This window comes from Lagopus muta, chromosome 1, assembly GCF_023343835.1.
Source record: "Lagopus muta isolate bLagMut1 chromosome 1, bLagMut1 primary, whole genome shotgun sequence".
NCBI lineage: Eukaryota > Metazoa > Chordata > Aves > Galliformes > Phasianidae > Lagopus > Lagopus muta.
This window is the reverse complement of record NC_064433.1, coordinates 165,896,458-165,915,919: the sequence shown is the minus strand read 5'-3', so window position 1 is coordinate 165,915,919 and position 19,462 is coordinate 165,896,458. Positions and strand designations below refer to the sequence as shown.

Below are 19,462 nucleotides of genomic sequence, written 5' to 3'. Positions count from 1 at the left end.
AAACTACACAGTATTACACTACAGATTTCAGTACAGCTCAAGTTACCACTTACTGTTTCACCTTACCCTTTTCATTAACTGGTTTGTGAGGTTTTGCAGCGTGTTCACAGTGTATGTCTTGATAAGGTGCATAGCTTTCAGAAGGCATTGTTTAAATTTAGTCAAATATACAGGATAGTCTTTAAAATTTGGCTGAAAGAAATAAGAAATCCATTTGAAATAAGAACAGTAGAAGAGTTAAAAGTTTATCAAAACTTAAAATACTATTTTACTAGCTAGAAATGATAATTTCCACACACTAACGGCAGCATTTTATTAAAATCAAGCAGAATATTAAGTATATATTCAGTAAAAAATTTTACATGTATAAATATAAACAGTCATCTCCTCATTCTTAGTGGCAGACAGAATATTCTAAAGGAAAATAAAACCTGCTTGAATAGTTGTGAAACTTAAGATTTGACTAAAAACAATTGAGAGTCACTTACATGGGATGAAATATATGCAATACAATCATCAAGCTTAGCCAGCATGGGAATGAATCCTTCACTGTTCACAGACAAGGTAGGGGAGTTCAGTTTCTTTGGAAAAAAGACAAAGTATCATTGCAAGAATCAATGCAACTTTGTTTTAGTGACAAAGCTCAAAAGATTGGCACACTTTCATTTACCAATGCTCTTAGCAGTGCAATAATACTTACTGTGTTGATGTTCTCCAGCTCATTGAAATACGACAGCTTCTGCTGGATGTTTTCAGCCAAGTCAACAAGTTCTGACTATTAAAAATAAAGAAAATCATTAAGTTAGCATGCAATTTTATATCTAAGAAATATTCAGCTTCCTTTTCTACAAAATTGAAACTTCAAATGCTCTCAGCACACATCAGTGTTAACCAGCTCCAAATTACCTGCACCCAAACACATACAATAAAAGATGAGGAATGCAGCAGTGTGTGCATGCTTGCTCTTCTCTTTCACACTTGCTTTCTCTCATATCAGAGAAAGACACATAACTTTCAAAAATGTCTGTTCTGTGGGTTTATCAGCATTCCATAGCTACTCCTGCATACACAAGCTGTGCTGTCATTAGTATTTCAGAGAACTCTAAGAGACCTGTATTACAGGATTGGAGCTGTTCAGAGTTCTCCTTTTTCCAGTTTTGAGTATCTCAAATCATCCACAAAAATGCAGAAAAGGTCAGAACAGATTTGCAGAGACATTAAATTTGAAGCTACTTTCTCTTTCAATACATTGATCCTGCTTCCATGTGCACTGAAGCAGCCCACACTACCCAGCAAATATATAGCAGGACAAAAGTTGTTGGGGCTATACACTGATGCACACATTATTTTTACTTGAACAAAAATCCCTCACCACATACAAAATAGGGACTTTATACCAATTTAGACACTGTAGTTGCTGTTTCTAATTCTGACCTACATATTTAGGTGTGATTGTACCCCTCTACTCAGCTCCTGTGAAGCCCCAGCTGGGCTTCTACTGTGTGCAGGCCTGGGGCCCTCAGTACAGGAAGGACATGGAGCTCTTAAGAGGGTCCAGAGAAGGGCCACTAAGATGATCAGAAGGCTGGAACACCTCTGCTATGGGGAAAGGTTGAGGGAACTGGGCTTGTTTAGCTTGGAGAAGAGAAGGCTTCAGGGAGACCTCATTGGGGCCTTCCAGTACTTGAAGGGAGCATATAAACAGGAGGAGGAATGGCTCTTCACAAGGGTGGACAGTGATAGGATGAGGGGGAATAGTTTTAAATTGAAACAGGGGAGGTTTAGGTGAGATATTAGGAGGAGGTTTTACACCCAGAGGGTGGTGATGCACTGGAACGGGTTGCCCAAGGAGGCTGTGGATGCCCCATCCCTGGAGGCATTCAAGGCCAGGCTGGATGTGGCTCTGGGCAGCCTGGTCTGCTGGTTGGCGACCCTGCACATAGCAGGGGGTTGAAACTGGATGAGCATTGTGGTCCTTTTCAACCCAGGCCATTCTGTGATTCTATGACTTAAGAATTTTCTTCTATCAGCTACCTTGAAAAGTGGTTCCATTCACAAAGATGCACTGCTACTGTTGTAAGTGAAGATGAGAGCAGCACGTCCCCCAAAAAATTACTCATGTTTTTGTTCTCAGAAGAGATATCAAATCTTCTCTAGCATCCCTCTCCTACAAGGTACTTCTTTCTTTAAACATTTCAGCATAAGTAACAGATGAACTCCTACCTATGTGCTATGTCAGAAAAACAACGATTGAGACTAATTTTGGAGCAGGATCTTTACAAGTTACAAGTTCTGAAGTAGTCAGACCTTGTTGCATGCTATATCATGCCTCAAGACATCCTTGCACCACTGACATTCTAAAGCCTAAGAAAGCATGTTCCCTATATCACTGATGAAATAGTTCAAGCAGAGAAAGAAAATACCTGGGAAATAAGCTAGAAAATGAAAAAGAATATTTCTTCACAAAAACAGCTCAAAATATGTCTGTAAATGATAGGAATTATTAATCTCAACAAAGCTTGCTGTAAACACTGCAAATGTGGTCCAAAGCAAATGTAGGGATTGCCAGCACAGCTCACAAATCCCCTCAGCATAAGGAAGAAAACCTTTGGTGTACGGTAGATCAGAAGCTTCCAGTAATCTTCCCAGCAAAGCTCACCTGCTCTTTCAAAAGCTGTTCACAGGCCTCATGCAGCGTTCCTGTCTTTGTGGACACAAAAAGATACTGTTTTTGCAGTGATTCCAGATGCTGAAGGGCACTATTGACATCATTCAGTATAGCATCGCACTGCTCCTGAAAGCCGGACAAGTAATCCCTCATCTGCCTAGAAAAAAGAGAATCATCAGGAAACAAGTAAAATTTCCCTTCCCACATTTCTAAATCCAACTGCCTACGTGGAAACTGGCCCTACCTCTCCTAGTGTTAATTTGTCTCAGGGAATAAAAGACTCACACCAAACAAGTGTGTATGTCAAGCAGATGTTTCACGACCTCCAGAAATAAACTCTTGAAATAGCCACTGCAGTGACTCCACTGCCTTGGCATCCCTTACAGCAAAACTACAGAGAATGAAGCAACACACATTTCAGCTTGTCTACAGCATGCAAAGAATGTTTAGATGGACAACACAAATGTAGCAATTACTGCAGGCTACTGCTCACAGCTAAATTCTACCCACCTTGCTTCCACTAAGGCAATTTTCAGTTTCCATTTAGAAATGACTTTACTCTCCTAAAGTAGCTGCAGTCAACCAGAGAGTTAAAACTTAGCATGAGGATTGAAAGAGGCCTAAATGAAAAAGACTTTGTATCTAATGTCACCAAGCCTGTCTGAGGCTCAGTGATGACAAACTCTAATGTCAAGTGGACCGTTTGACTTAAACACCATTTCACATGAATGACTCCTGGTGTCAGCTAAAACTTCTGAGTTCTTCTTTACCACATACAAAGCAGCACGTAGATTCACAGCTCTGATTAGCCTCGTGCAATCAGGCAAAGAACCACTTCTGCTCCTCTGGTCTCCTGCAGATAATTACACATTGGCCACCCCACAAACCACTCTATGTTCGTGACACTGTGAGCATTTGCATGCCTTAATGTGAACAGGCCCACTGATATAGAGTGAGGCTGTCATTCTTTACATGTTTAATGATCTGAGTGCAGGCTTAGCATATGCTTAAAGCTCTGATTTTAGGAAATGCCATGTCCAGAAATGTCAGAACAAGAGGAAGAGACAGAGCAAAGCTAAATGGAAAAACAAGAGGACTTCAGCACAGTCTCTTTATAGCCAAGGGTAAGTTAAGTTTCAAATTGGGCCAGTTTCTGAAGAGGCCATCTGCAAATTTGGCTGAGCCATGCAGCCTTGAGGTATAACACTTCTGAGGTATAAAACAAAAGTCAGTGGGAAGGGCCTCTTCAGAGGCTGATGGAAAAGTCAGTTGGACAGAAATAGATGAGAATGGCATGCGTCAGAAGTGGAGCTGAATAAAGCATCAAGGAATGCTGGCAATGCAGACACAACCTCACACATACAGTCACTGGTGAATGGTGACAGCAGAAATGACCACCACCACCATCTGTGGCCCAGAGCCTCCCTCAGAGAATGGCATTTCAACACCAGTGGCAGCAGAAAAGGCACAGGATAGCTCCTAGCATGCCTTTGTCTACAGCCTAGGTTGCCCAAGGAGGTTGTGGATGCCCCATCCCTGGAGGCATTCAAGGCCAGGCTGGATGTGGCTCTGGGCAGCCTGGTCTGCTGGTTGGTGACCCTGCACACAGCAGGGGGTTGAAACTGGATGAGCATTGTGGTCCTTTTCAACCCAGGCCATTCTGTGATTCTATGACTCTATGATTAATATATTGGGCAGTTCCAAAGGAAATCCGTGTCTCTTAACTTTTCTGCCACAACAGCAACAGCCTTAAGGATGGCAGCAGCACATTCAGCCTTCGAAAGCATCAGCTGCTGCAGAATTACCCAGCAGGTGAACCTGCACATGTGTTAAGATTATATGGACACAGTTAAGTCCTTCAGGATTTAAGTTGCTTACAACAAAAGGAACTGAGGAAGAACACGTACCTATACTTGGCACCTTCATCTTGATCCATCTGTGTCTGCAGCTGAGCAAACCAGGAGAAGAACTGGAAGAGATTTTATGGTGAGAACAACACACACCTCACATGCAATAAAATCAGTTACAAAAAGAAACCACCACACATTTATGAAATAGGAATTCAGAAGATGAGCTTTTGTTAAAAGCAGAGACATTCAACAACTTAATTATTAATCAAGAGAAAATACAACTCTAACACTGAACTAAAATGAAAAGGAGTGAACTTCATCTCTTCTTATTTGCACAAAGAACCAACAGAGCTGTCAAACTAAAAACTGGGGGGAGCTGCCATTCTTGTACATTATGAGCCACACCAAAGATATACCCTACTCTCTTATATTCACTCAAAATGGAAAAAGTATCCAGTACTCAAAAACTTAGACTTCAACAATGTTTTTCCCTCATGTTCCTTCACACATATTGAAAACAGACGAAAAAAATTTAACATAGCCTCCAAGAAGTGTGCAGGAGACACAGATATTTAAAGAACCCCTTGAAGACTACTGGCTCCCCAGCATCATTTACCTGCTGTGCTGTTTCAATTCTTTCATTCTCCATCCCCAGCATGGCAAATCCTTTCAGGAGAACATCTTCTGTGGATTCTGGCACTGCAGCTGTCAGTGCAACAGACAACGACTGGGATGTCAGGCTGCATAAATCTTCAATGGGAAGCTGCTCACAAACACACAAAAACTTCAGTCAGACAGCTTAGAAGTTGGTACACCCAGCTCAAATACAGTAACACATTCCAAAGCTTCAATGTGAGAAAACTGCTGGCATTTACTTCTAGTGCAGGCACCTAAAATACTGCATGACAAACACAAAAGAAAGGATTTTTAGAAGAATAGTTCCTGTTGAACAGAAATTCTTACCCACCAGGATTATTTTTTTTCCTAAGCAATAAAAATATGGAAACAAGCAAATTGGGAGAAATCTTATTTGAATACTATTAGAGGCCATTAATCAGCTTATACACTGAGAACAGTTTAGCAGAACAAAGACTGCTCTGTGATCTTTGTTAGGATAAGACCTTTCCGATTCACTTGACAACTGAAGCATGTTTCCTAGTGCTGAGAATAATATGAATAACGTAAAAGCAGAGAACAGTGTCAAAAACAACCTGGCAGCTCTCTGTAAGGTTGCTTACTCAGTAGAATGTTCATTATAATACCATTCTGGCTAAGAAAGAGCAACCAGGATTCACACGTTAAAAAACCAGGGTCTTAGGCCAAGGCTACATCAAAGGCAAGGGCCAAGGCCTTTGACATGGTCCCACACCACATCCTTATTTCAGAGATACAGATGTGAAGGTTGGGCTATCAGGTGGATAAAGAATTGGTTGGATTGTCACCAGAGGGTTGATTGAAGCCAGAGGGTTGTTGCCAATGGCTTCAGGCCCAGGTGGAAACTGATCACAAGCAGTTTCTCACATTAAACTGTCTTGGGATCAGTGCTCTTCAACATCTTTACCAGTGACACAGACAGTGGCACTGAGTGCACCCTGATGATGACACCAAGCTGAGTGGTGTGGTTGACACAGTAGAAGGAAGGAAAGGATGTCATCCAGAGGGACCTGAACAGGCTCAGAAAGTGGGCAAATGAGAACCTAGTGAGGGTCAACAAAGCCAAGTGCAACGTGTTGCATCTGGGTTGAGGCAATCCCAGATATGAGTACAGACTGGGAGAAGTCACTGAGAGCAGCACTGTGGAGAAAGACTTGAGAATTCTGCTGGACACAAGGCAGCCCATAAAGCCAGCAGTATCCTGGGCTGAATCAACAGAAGGGTGGCAGCAGAGAGAGGGTGAGAGAGGGGATTGTCCCCCTCTGCTCTGCCTTAGTGAGGCTCCATTTGGAGTACTGTGTCCAGGCCTGGGGCCCCCAGCACAACAAGGATGTGGAGCTGTGGGAGTGGGTCCAGAGGAGGACACAAAGATGCTCAGAAGACTGGAGAACTTCTGTGAAGAAAGGTTGAGGGATTTAGGTTTGTTCATCTTGGGAAAGAGAAGACACTGTGGAGATCTCGTTGCAGTTTTCCAGTAACTGAAGGGAGCTTACAAGCAGGAGAGGGATCAACATTCTATGCAGGTTTGATAGTTACAGGACAAGGGAGAATAGCTTTAAACTAAAAGAGGAGAGATTTACAGTAGATGTTAGGAAGAAACTCCTTACTCAGAGGGTGGTGAGGCCCTGGCACAGGCTGCCCAGAGAAGCTGTGGGTGCCCCTTATCTAGAAGCTTTCAAAGCCAGATCAGATGGGATCCTGGGCAGCCTGATCTCATGGGCAGCAACCACGCCCATGGCAGGAGGGTTGAAAATAAACAGTCTATAAGGTCTCCTTCAACCTAAGCCATTCTATGATTAAAACACAGCCTGACTTATCTTGCTCACTATCTATATACCCCTTCCCCAAAATAGGCAGCTGGGGATTTTCCAGTGGCCACTACTGACTCTCCTTTTCCAACAGCTGAGGAGCTGCTGTCCTAACCCACTTCATCAAAAGCTAAAAACAGCCAAAGCCCTTAATGTCTCTGCATTCCCATTGTCCCAACTGTCAAATGTGTCACCTGTCTTGTTGCAAAACTGTTGGAGAGCCTTAAGAACACCCTCCAACAGCAGGACATCCTCCTAAAATCATTCTGGGTACCTGCCAGCTTTTACTCATGCAGTTACTGACAGCTCACATAAAAGAGGAAGCAGGAAGCATGAAATTTTACAGGTGTACTTCAGGAAGGAATTGGCTTACTCTCTCTCCTTTGTTACTGTAACCTTTCAAACACTTGCTGACAGCTAACTTGAATAGCTATATAGTATTATAACCTGCAAAATCATCTTCTTCAAATAGGAAACTCTCACAGGAAATGTAAACAGAGAAAGTGGTGAGGTGCTGGCACAGGCTGCCCAGAGAAGTTGTGGATGCCCCGTCCCTGGAGGTGTTCAAGGTCAGATTGGATGGGACCCTGGGCAGCCTGGTCTAGTACTAAATGGGGAGGTTGGTGGCTCTGCATGTGGCAGGTGGGTTGGAGATTCATGATCCTTGAGGTCCCTTCCAACCCGGGCCATTCTGTGATTCTGTAACTTTATTACCCTTTCACAGAGCCATTAAGGCTGGAAAACACCTCTAAAATCATCTAGTTCAACTGCTACTGCATCCCTGCCCACTCAGTAACCCATGCACCTCAGTGCCACATCTGCACATTTCTTGAACGCCCCCAGGTATGGTGACTGCACCACCTCCCTGGGCAGCCTGTGCCACTGCACCACCACTCTTTCGGAGAAAAGATCTTTCCTAACATCCAACCTGAACTTTCCCTTGTAGACACAGCAGCAAGCAAGCATTCATAAATAACTCATTGCTTTACCAGAGCCTGACATTTTATAACTGGGTGGGAAAACACATCTTCCATGGCAACAACAAATCACTGAGCTTCTAAATGCCGTTCCTGGATTGATGTTGCCTGCTGGAGCAGTCGGAAATTGTGCAAATGAATAGAGCTAGGCTCTCTGTCAGCCGTGTCTGATGGAAGGACCAGAGGCCGTGGGCACAAACTGGAGCACAGGAGGTTCCCTCTGAACACCAGGAGCCCTTCTATGCTGTGCAGTGACGGAGCACTGGCACAGGCTGCACAGAGGCTGTGGGGTCTCCTCCCTGGGGATCTCCCAGAGCTGCCTGGACGTGGCACTGGGCACCCTGCTCTGGGTGTTCGTGCCAGAGCAGAGAGGCTGGAGCAGAGGGACCCAGAGTGCCCTGCCAGCCTCAGCCACGCCGTGGTTGTGTACCAGGAACTGACAGCGGTGACAGCACCTATGAACCGGATCAAAACCAGAGGCCACAAGAAACGCAGCTCCACGATGATGAACCGAGGGCTCAGGAGGACGCCCTGAGGCCACGCAGGTTGCTGGGACGTGACGGGAGCGGCTGCCCAGCTTCGCTGCGAATCCCACCGGCCCGGAGCCGGCCCGCCGTAGGGCCCAGCGGGCACACCGCAGGCCCGGCACCGCCGCGTGGGAGCCGCGCTGAGGCCGGACCCGCCGACGTGGCGCCGCGCTTCCCCCGCCCAGGCCGCGCCGCCGCCTCACCTCGGGCGGCACCGGCAGGTTCTCGGCCGCCGCCTTCAGCTCCAGCACCGAGTCGGTCTGGCGGTCGCTCAGCGGCGCAGCGGGGTGCGGGCGGCGATCCCAGAGGCTCAGGCGGTCCCGCGACTCCCTCCCCGCCGGCTCGAGGGCCGCTAGCGGCTCCTCCATGCTGACGGCGGCGGACGGGACGGGACGGGACGGGACGGGACGGAGAGGGGGGCGGAACGCGGCGGCGCTTCCGGGGGCCGGGCTGGGCCGCGTGGCGAGGAGGGAAGGAGAGAGAAAACGAGCGGGCGCCCCCTGCCGGCGGGGAGGACGACGCGGGGAAGCCCTGCATAAGGGAGCCTTGCACAGGGGAGCCCTGAGGCTGCGGGGTTCCTCCATACAGATCTCCCAGAGCCATAGAATCATAGAACCACAAGGTTGAAAGCAACCTGTAAGACCATCCTCCCATCACCACTGCTACCACAAGCACTAAACCAAATCTCGCAGCTCCTCATCCAGGCACCTCTTGAACACTGCCAGGGACGACAACTCCACCACCTCCCCGGGCAGCCATTCCAGTGCCTGACCACTCTCTGGCAGCAGTTATTCTTCCTCAGGTCTAACCTAAACCTCCTCTGGTACAACTTGCGGCCATTTCCCCGGGTCCTGGACACCCTGCTCTGGGTGTCTCTGCTGGAGCAGAGGGACCCAAGTGTTAGGAATGACCTTAAGGTACCTAAAGAGCTACCCTCCACCCCTCCCACCCCCCATTGGAATAGATGTGAAAGCAGTTTAGTGCCACTACCTGGTTATTTCAAAATCTTTAATACACATAATAAAAGTTAGACATACATAATTTGTACAAAAGTATTTACAAATATTTCAATTGCAGCATGGCAACAACTACAGTGAAGACGAATGTGCACAGATACACAAAACCCATATGACCTGAGAAATGGCCTCGTGTGCTATTAACAACCCACCTCCTAACCATGAACTTGTGGTGGGATGCCCATCCACAGGGCAGCCAGAGTGAGCACAAGCCCAGGGCAGGCAGCCACTGGGGGAAGAGTTGCCCATCTGGGTTATTACTTCAGGGATAGGGTCTTCAGACATTGGGGATTTCATAGAAACATTAAGGTCAGAAAAGACCTCCAAGACCTTTTATAGGGTTAGTGGCTATTGGAGAGGTACAAAAATTCTTTGTGGAAGTGTCTGCTTTTGGAGGCTGTGTTTTGTTTTTATGGTAGGGAACCAGCCTTTTGGGGGTGCTATATGGGGGAATATTGCTTTTTGGCAGCTGGCCTTTTAGTGGTTCCTAACTGGGCAAAGATGGCATCCCTTCCAGGCTGCTCCATCCTTTTTTTGGGGGGGGGGCTAGGGGGGAGGACACCTATGTGGTATGCCAGCATTTTAGCATTCTCAGTTGTTGCTGCTTTTTGTGAGTGTCTCTGCCATTTGGCAGTGCTGTTTTTGGTGTTTTCTTTTGGTTCAGACTCAAAAATAGTGCACATCATCCACTTAATCAAGTGAGCAAGCCACCGTGTCAAAGAAGCCAGAGTTTGCAGTGAAGTCACTTCACTTCTAGATGGCTCTCCTCCAAAGTCTTCTGATTACCTCTTCCTTGGATCTACTCAAGGTAACTTGCAAGTTGCTCTAAAGCCAGTGAGCTGAATTCAGTATATGGGTCAGGATATCACAAGTCTAATTTCTTCAGCTGTTCATACGTCACAAAGAACTGAAACAATTGTTAAGGAGAACTGTTTCTTGTTCACACAGTGAAAAATAGTTACGTTTATCAAACTTCCTTCCACTGCTACCTCCTTCCTTTATGAAGTGTTGATTGTTGGTAGTACTACATAATACAATCAAACTTGCTTTCAGAGAACTGCTGTATGTGGAGAACTTCAAGACTAGCTATGCCAATGGTTCTCCCAGCCCTGTTCCTAAGCATCTTGAAAACAGAATAAGAGGCAGGAGACCCCTGAGACTTTCTTCTCTGCTTCAACAAACTGAAGTAGGTTTGCTCATAGGAATAGCATTACTATCACCAGGTCACTTTCTGCAGGGCTCTGATTAGCAGGCAATAAAACACTAGAGAAAGCTGAGTTTGACTAAGATACATGGAACAAGACTTCAAAGTGCAACTGTGAATATATATATATATAAAATATATATACTGACTGACTGGGAGCAGCTGACTAAGGAAATGATCCACCAGATGATGGCCCATTAAGGAAAAGTACTCTGACAACTTCTCAGTACCTGTTGCAAGGCTAGCTTAGTCTGTTTGGCACACCTTTAAAGGATACAATGATATTCCAAGGACCAAGTCTTAACCAGTTCGGCCAAAACCCTTTATAAAGTGCAAAGAAGCCCTCGTTCTTCAAGGTCTGGAAAACAAAACAGGAACACATTTATGTAACTCAATTAGTGAGGAAAATTAAAAGTGATGAAGTATGCATATGACCCTCCCATTTCTTGCTTTAGACCCAGAGGTAAAAACAGGATCACCAGACAAAGGGGAACATAGCCTACTCTCAGCCTCTTTGAGAGTACCTACTGCAAAAGGAAGATGATAAAACCTGTTCAAGCATTAACAACTGCAGGTTTCTTTTCCCAGGTCAAACATACCCTAACTTATCTGCTTCCAGGGTGCTGCAGTAAGCCTGTAATAAGAAAATCTGAGCCAAAAGATACGTTCAGCTCTTCCCTGTTGCTCACACCTACTTGACTGGAAGGTACCTAGGATGGCAGCCATCCCTATGGCACAGCCATACAAACATACCGCCAAGCAAGAAAGGACAGTGGTATTTTTGTTATGAAATAGTTTTCAAATACGTTGCAGAAGTCACATCCCTAACTTCCAAACTCTATATAAAGTAAAAAACAATGCTGCTAAGTAGTCTTCTCATCTAGTTACTGAAAACTGTTCACTGTATGTACACCAAGCTACCTGTTTTTCTGACCCACCACAATAGCAGCTGCTTTTCACACCAAGCATAGAGGCAGTGCAGCCCTCTTGAGCATACAGAAGTTACTTGGATTAATTTCTACATAAACTCAGAATTTCAAGTTCTACACCTACGTTATTGTCCAGGCACCAGTTTCTACTGAAGATGATATGCAAGCTACTCACTTGTAACAAGCAATCCAAAGTACCCTTGTAGTTTGAGTGCCCCCCATTTGGCTGGCTCGCCTGATTCATCATGCGTGTTCTCACCACATCAACTGGGCTGGATGCTAGGGCTCCAGCTAGCCCACAGGTAAAACTCGAGCTGAGAAAAGACAGTTTTAACAGAGTTTGACCTACCATGCTTACAAGAAAGCACAAAAGAAAAAAAATCTACCCAGCCCCTCACAGAAAGAAGTGTCAAATCAGCACTTCTGATGCTTATTTAAAACAAAAAACAACAAGCTAACTGATGTGAAAAATCACTTCTTGTTTACAATGCCTAATCTTCAAAGATTTCATATACACACCCTATACAAAGACACTTTTTACAGATGTTTGTACCTCTTCAAATAAGAATTATTTGACTTGAACTTCCCCAAGTTCAATTTTCAAACCTTCATGGTTCAGGCCATCCACAAAATAGAACTCCATATTCTAAAGAAAGTTAAATTCAGATCCTAAATAAACTTCCATGTTATGTGTCATTGCAAGTGCTATCACACTGAAAAGCATAAGCACACCAGAAATATAGTTACATTTAGGCTGATTGAGCAGAACAGGATTGGTATCTTCTCAGAAGGGAAAAAATATAAAATAAAATCAGGATTAATTCCACACAGCCAATGCTGAGCTACGGGAGCAAATTTAATTAGACAAACTTACAGGAAGTGAGTATACACTGTGTCTCCCACATATCCAGACATGATTATTTGCTTCTTGGTGAAGTCATATACTGGTAATTCCACTCCAACAACTAAAGCAGCTCTCTGTGCTGTCAGAGATACCCCCTGAACAGTTTAAAACAAAAACAAAAACATAATTCATCTTCATGCACCATCAGAAAATATCACCTTTCCTAGTACAAAGCAAGAAATCACAAATCTGTCAGGTACTTCCCAGAATAAATGTTGATTTCTGCTTTTGCTTGCTACTCCACCTCTCTGCTTAACCTCTAAATTTACATCAGTGGTCAACTAAGATCTCAGAAACAGCTGCCCTTAAAACTAAATGCAAAATTAAGTAGGGGAAGATGGGCAGAAAAGCAAAACAGATGGAGAAGCTTTTAGGAAACCTTTTCTATTTTCCAGCTGTTTCAAAACAAGCTTTCATTAGTTACTGACAGTAGGCAGTAAAACAGACAACCTACAAGACTGAGTACAAGAAATCCTGAGCTAGAGAACTTGAATGTTTGGGATTTGTTTTATTTTCATTGGTGAGTTTCTGGGTGGTTTTTTTTTTGTTGTTGTTTGGCTGAATTTTTTTTTTGTTAACATCATAGAATACAGTCAAGACATTTTACAAAGCAAAAACAAGCCCTAGAAGCATTCACCCTAACTTAAGTCTTTTTTTTTTTAAATGTTTTTAAAATAAGACTCGACTAGTGGTTGAATATAAGACTGGTAGAAATTCTTTGTTAAAAGTCACTGAGACGCCAGGAGTGAAATAGTGAAGACAAACCACATGCATCTTAGCTACCTGCATATCCATGTTCTGCTTGAGAATACTCCAGATGAAATACAGTTGAGCAAAGTGTACTGAAAACGTAGGATATGGTTCAAAACACTTGCCTTCCATAATCCTTTAGTTCCTTCGTTTTGATAGATCTGGATAAAGTTGCACATCATTCCTCCTTGAATCACACTGCCTTGGGCTTGCATTCTGATCTGAGATTATATGAAGACCAAATTAGAATATTTTTCAATCAGAAGACCAATAACAGTTTAAGTAGTTTTAAAAAACACAGCAAGTTGCAGTCTCTGAAACAAGAAGCTCAATTTCTCTGAATACAAATTGATAGCTGGCATTACCACGATGCTAATTTTGAATCAGTATGAGGTGTAGTTTTTAGCTGCATTAAATCACCTCTATTTCTGTACTTGGACATTACACCATTTAGATTAGACAGGCAGGTGGCTCCTGCAAGATGTCCCTTACAGTGCTCTCATAAGAACACCTCAAAAATGGAAAGTAACAAGATGAAGATTTGGGCTCCTAATCATACAGCTGGTGATCACTCTGCCCTCTCATCTGCTGAAATCTCCCTCCAGGCCTCTCTACCCTTGAAGGATTCCACCACTCCCTGTATTGCAGATCAGAGTTGCTTACTGTGCACTCTACTGTATCCAGATTATTTATAAAAATGCTGAAGAGAACTGGTCCTAAAATTGAGTTCTGGAGAAACCCACCATGACTGGCCAGCAGCCTCATGGAACCCTATTTAGAACCTTGTGAGTGCAACCCACCTGCCAACTGTTCACCCATCCCGTTATGCACTTGTCTGGCTAAACATTTTGGCTCATGATACCATGGAAGACAGTATTGAGAGCTTTGCTGAAATCCAAAGAGAGCCAAATACAGACACCACGTTGGGAAACAATTAATTGATGCTTTGCTTAAAGCACAAGCTTCCAGTAGAAATGCCTTTAAATAACCACACTAGGCTAGGAAGGATGAATTTCACAGTGCTTTTAGGGAACACACTTCTCAATTATAAGCAGAAGAATTTTCTTTTTTCATTAGAGGTGACCATTAAGTCAAAGGAGATTCTGCAAAACCTCAACGGAAAGAAAGATGATGCTAAGGACAAATTTCATATGCATTACAATTACAAATACATAATTACCTTTAAGACATCTGTTGGGTTGGCAATAGATGATGAAATTACTCCCGAAAGAATGCCACACAGAACATTTATCATCAGAGTTTCATCTACTCCATGAAAAAAATAAAGAAGTTTAGCTGCACATTTACAAAGCCTGAAACCTCCCAAGAAACTGAACAGCCACACACAAATTGCTCACCTTCTGGATGTTCAACAAACATTCTTTTTAAGCTCTGGTAAGTGCCTATTTTTATAGTTCCATATGAAGCCTGGCGTAACATTGCAGGTGCAATCCTGTAAAAATGGGCAGTGATAATATTTATGCTCAGATTTGTGATAGTCTGATTAACAAATACTCTTCTGTAAAGTGGGAGACTGAAGGCAAGCTAGTGACCAAAGGCTTGTTCATTTAAATGTATACTTTAATCCAGACAAAAACAAGGTGGGTTTTTTTGTTTGGTTTTGGATGGGGAGGCTTGTTTTGAATTTTAGTGAATGTATGTTTATCGTCTTAATAAAGACTGCAAGAGCATAAATGAATTGTGGGAGGATTACTTCCAGAGCATGCCTTGAACTTTGACCAATAAAATAGTTGGCAAGCTTGCCTCAAATAGCTGCAAATTACATCCATGCTACTTACACCTTTTAAAGAAAAACATGCATAGTTACATACGTGCCAAAGTAAGAAAAAGTAAACTAACAAAAGTTAGGCTCGATTTTCTCCAGATGAATAACAAAACCACTACAGAAGCACCGCATAGACAGAAGAACTGTAGCATCATTCTATAAAGTAATGTTATGCTTTGCTATATAATTTCTCAAGTAGGTCATTACATTAAAAAAAAGCTACCAAGTGACAATGCTGAGAGCAGAGCCTGAAGTAATTAAGCTCGGGCTTTCAAATTGCAGACTGAGAAGAACAGTACATCTCCTCCAATTACCTTATCAACCTGAAACCCAAGAGTATAACCACAATGGGTTTATACTCATCAATAGACTGGTCAGAAGATGCTACTGCAACTCAATTTGTATTACCCAGAGTATAAGGCTTTCAATCCTTCTTCTCTGAATATTCTGACCAGGGCATGCATCATTCCTCGGTAGCGGATCTCTTTATATTTGGCATCATTAACTTGACCTTGAATTTGCAGACGTGTTTTAGTCAGATCAATTGGGAAAGTACCTTGAAGAAAAAAGACAAACAGAAAAGCTAAGCAAGTGCTCACCTAAACAAAGGAGACAAAGAAGACGAGATAAGAAACACCAGCCTTTATTTCATATCACCATATAGAAAAATGCTCCTGAAAAGAAAAGCATGTGATCTGTTTTATCAGGACTCTGCTAAAGCAGTTCATTTTAGTTCATCACCCCTTTCCTTCTAGACAGCTTGTCAGAAGGCCTCCCTGCTTCCCATCCAACTATTTCATGTTCACTGTGTTTACAGGTAACACAACAGCTTTACTCGCCTTCCCTTGCAAAATAAGAGCTATGTATACCTACCATCAGATCAATACACTCCAAGAACAGAATCCAAAGACAAATGTCATATTAAAACAAGACATGGATATGAGTGTACAGACAGAAGTGTTTTTAAACCAGAGCAAAGTTCTGAGCAACTGTTCAGTCAGTCCTGAAGAGACACTCTCATGCTGTATGCTAGAGAATACCATGTAAGACCACATCCCTGATAGCACAGAACCAAGCACATACTAAAAGGCACTATATCTGAGTTAAAGGAATCACAAAGAGTTACAGAAATGCTTACCACATTCTGCAGTGATTGATGCTAAGCCTCCATAGAGAAAGGGCTTCCAGCTCAGTGCTGACATAACTACCTCTTCTTTCTGTGAAAGAGATGATTTAAAGCTTCAACAAATAAAACCGGTATTACATAAATATATATGCTAACTTTTTATTAAAATGTCGAGCCTTGTCCATTTGAAATGGACCTATCAAATAGCCAAGGGTTAAACCATTTAGTACCTTTGACAATGACAAGGCAGGAATACTGAATAAAGGCACCTGGATTCAAGCCTGTCCTTCTGATATGTAGATATCTGGGCAACCATTATAATCATCATAAAAGAGGAGGAGTTTGCCTCTCAGGCACGTGTAAGGCTTTCCACAGTCAGAAGTCTGCTCTAATTCAGACATCAGTGAAGAGAATTTGCCAAAGTGACCACAAATCCTAATAAACTATGGCATACGCTCTGCAAGGTGCTCAAGTCATCCAGCCTTCTTAGCAAGGAGCTAAAGGCTGTAAAAACAGCCTGGCCCAGCCTTCCCCCACACCAGCAGGTGTCTCCACAGCTCCTATTTTATCTTCCTTGTAACATGAAGACTCTCTACCCCCATTTCCTATGAGAGCCTCCTAAACCTTGACTCTACAGCACCCTTTGCCAGTTAATTTCGTGGAATAACTGCATTTGAAAGCTCTTCCCTCTTACTTTGTTTACTCACCTGCATGGCCCAGTTGGAAAACATCCCCAAGAAGCCAGGTACTTAGCACTGGCTGTTGTAAAGATTAACCTGCTTTGGCAACTTCCTGCCTCTGGAAGTGCTGTTAACCCAGTGTATGAGTGAAGCTTGCAGAAGTTGTAGACACTTAGCATGCTTGATAGTTATTGCAGCCCTAACTTCCCTTATTTCCTATTTATTTCACGAGGAAGGTACCTAGTTCTTCAGTCTTCTGACACAATATAAAGAAACTCAAAGCAGAGAAGACCAAATAATTCTGCCACTGAGCCCAGAGCAATCCAGCTCTTACCCTTTAGGATTGTACAGAGCACCCCAAGTGTGAAAATAAAACTAAAGGCACCTAAGGTCACCCTTTATACTGCCAAAACCAGTGCAGGTCAGATGAGGAACCACTGGCACAGCCTCTACCAGGAAAGCAGCAGAGCCACACGGTGCCAGAGAGCATGCAGCCAGCTCCAGGTTCCTCACATGCCTCTGCAGTACCATGATTAACGGCTAATCAATACTTAATTAACAGAGACAAACCCAAGCTCAGTTTCCCCCATTACCACCACAGAACTCCACCTTTGCTTTTGGGACTTCATAGACAAAATTGAAGTTTACCACTTAACCTTCTCCCCAGCCCAGGACACAACCAGACATGTTTCACTTCTGACAAACACCACAACGCTGATAGCAATCCAAAATCTGCCCGTGCTTCTGCAGGGGCTGCATTTCACCCCGTCTAAGCAACTGGCACACTAACACCGTACAGAAGTGTACAAGCACTGCCAAATAGAGGCTTATATGCGCACAGAGATACTAAGCTTTAGTTTTGATGTATGCATAGGCTACCCTAATGCAGAAACTTCGCAGCCCTGCTCCCTGGTCGTACCCCGACATTAACCTCGGGGTTAAGGCTGTGTGCTGCTGCCAAGGTCTGCACCTGTGCAAGGCACGCAGCACGTCTCCTGCCGCTACACAGAAGCTCCTCGACGTGCCTTTCCCCTCATTCCTGCCCTGCATCCTCCTTCCAGCTTTCTGTACTTCTAGGAAGAGACTGGAGCAGGATGGAACCCCACGGGTCCACTCAGCCTGTATACCCCAGCTGATGTGTTGAGTTCTCGCTTTGCTTCTTACTCAGTTCCTTCTCCACACTGACAGAAGAACAGGAAGCTTCCTCAAGAAATTCACATCACACGCACGAATGGAAAAGTACCTGAAATCCGACTCCAGACGTAAGATGAACGGACGCCTTCAGCTTTTCGGTAAAAAAAACGCGGCCGTGCTGAGCGCACCGCCGCTACCCGAACGTCAGCAGGAACGCGGAGACGACACCCAAAGGAACGCGTGCTGGGTTAGCAGGAAACTTCCTCCATACTCGCTTTCCAAAACTCACAAGTAAACTCGATTGCAACAAGACGCCTGCAACACATCGCCCAGCCCGGCGAACGCACCGAGAAACAGCGTGCTGCCGACAGCCCAAGCGCCAGAGACCTCCGCACCGCTGTTGGCACGGCCCCGCCCCGCACCGCCGCGCTCCGGCTTCAACGCGCAGCCCCGCCCTGAGAGGGGGAAGCTGTGAGGAAGCGGGGTTAAAGGGGCCGCGGGGCGAGGCTGTGGGCGCCGCGCTGTGTGCGAGGAACGGAAGGCAGCGAGCTGTGGGAGATCCGCGACTGGAAGAGGAGGGTATAGCCAGCAGGGCGAGGGAAGTGATCCTGCCCGGATTCGCAGACTGCAGTCTCCTTTGAAGGAGCACTTCAGCTCCAGCTTGACCTTAACTTGTCCCTGAGTTTCAGGTTGGAAGGGACCTCAAGGGTTATGAATCTCCAGCCCCCCTACCATACACAGGGCCACCAACCTCCCCATTTAATAGTAGACCAGGCTGCCCAGGGCCCCATCCAACCTGGCCTTGAACACCTCCAGGGATGGGGCATCCGCAGCCTCTCTGGGCAGCCTGTGCCAGCACCTCACCACTCTCTCAGTTACTCAGAACATTCGGATGAGTCCTCTCAATAACCTCTTTCCGTGTAGTTTCAACCCAGTTCACGTTAGAAGATACCGTAATGCTTTCATCAACAGCCAATAGACTGATTTTGGCTAGCTGCCTCAAGCCTGACATCAGTGCCGTATCAGCAGCTGGCTTTGGTGCTCAGCATCTCTTCACGTGCCTCTGTGTGCCCCGTGTGCTGCTGGTCACACGCCCTCACCACGGCTTTGTCCCACAGCCAGTTCCTTTCTGCTGGACTGTGTCAGGGTTGAGCTTTGGTTGATTGGTTCCCAGGCACCTGACTTTACTGCTCTGTTTTCCTCATGTTCTTTATATTTGTTTTTTAATCAAAACACCCTCAGAGTATCCTGCCTAAGAGCTCTGCTTTTTGTGTTTTGATTCTTGTTTCACTGTGTTTCCCCTGCTCCTCACAAGGGGAAATCATTCCCCTTCTGCTCTCTGTGGCTGTGAGGATAGAGTTTTACTTGGTGTTCTACTGCTTGAATGAATGGTAGTGAAGTGATCCAGATGGTTTTGGTCGTTATCATAGAATCACAGAATCACAGAAT

At 44.5% G+C, this 19,462-nt stretch overlaps 2 protein-coding genes across 3 annotated transcripts in view; both read right to left on the bottom strand.

Moving 5' to 3' along the window:
• Window positions 1–8,897, bottom strand: part of COG3 (component of oligomeric golgi complex 3) — a 31,485-nt gene extending 22,588 nt beyond the window's left edge. Inside the window, exons 1-7 of one of the 2 annotated variants that reach the window (XM_048957343.1) lie at window positions 8,688–8,897; window positions 5,135–5,281; window positions 4,576–4,637; window positions 2,660–2,825; window positions 701–775; window positions 489–581; window positions 67–192 (exon numbers count right to left, since the gene is read on the bottom strand). In XM_048957343.1, the coding sequence (XP_048813300.1) occupies window positions 67–192; window positions 489–581; window positions 701–775; window positions 2,660–2,825; window positions 4,576–4,637; window positions 5,135–5,281; window positions 8,688–8,852 (834 nt within the window). In that variant the 5' untranslated portion in view covers window positions 8,853–8,897. Of the gene's footprint in view, window positions 1–66; window positions 193–488; window positions 582–700; window positions 776–2,659; window positions 2,826–4,575; window positions 4,638–5,134; window positions 5,282–8,687 lie in introns of those variants that run through there. The other variant, XM_048957348.1, reaches the window with a different exon arrangement.
• A 591-nt stretch (window positions 8,898–9,488) lies between these two features.
• Window positions 9,489–18,179, bottom strand: SLC25A30 (solute carrier family 25 member 30). The gene is made up of 10 exons (XM_048957856.1): window positions 18,123–18,179; window positions 16,212–16,290; window positions 15,482–15,629; window positions 14,646–14,740; window positions 14,468–14,553; window positions 13,413–13,508; window positions 12,508–12,632; window positions 11,809–11,947; window positions 10,982–11,062; window positions 9,489–10,407 (listed from the first exon to the last, which is right to left on the bottom strand). The coding sequence occupies exons 2-10, from the start codon at window positions 16,273–16,275 to the stop codon at window positions 10,366–10,368; spliced, it is 876 nt and encodes a 291-aa protein (XP_048813813.1). The 5' UTR covers window positions 16,276–16,290; window positions 18,123–18,179; the 3' UTR covers window positions 9,489–10,365.
• Window positions 18,180–19,462: the final 1,283 nt, after the last annotated feature.

Bases quoted from the DNA above. Each gene is read 5' to 3' on its own strand.
- SLC25A30 (XM_048957856.1), bottom strand. From the start codon at position 16,275: ATGTCAGCACTGAGCTGGAAGCCCTTTCTCTATGGAGGCTTAGCATCA. The intron at 15,630-16,211 runs GTAAGCATTTCT...TTTTTCTTCAAG, and splicing joins ATCAATCACTGCAGAATGTG to GTACTTTCCCAATTGATCTG. The intron at 14,554-14,645 runs GTGAGCAATTTG...TTCATGGAGTAG, and splicing joins GTTTGTTGAACATCCAGAAG to ATGAAACTCTGATGATAAAT.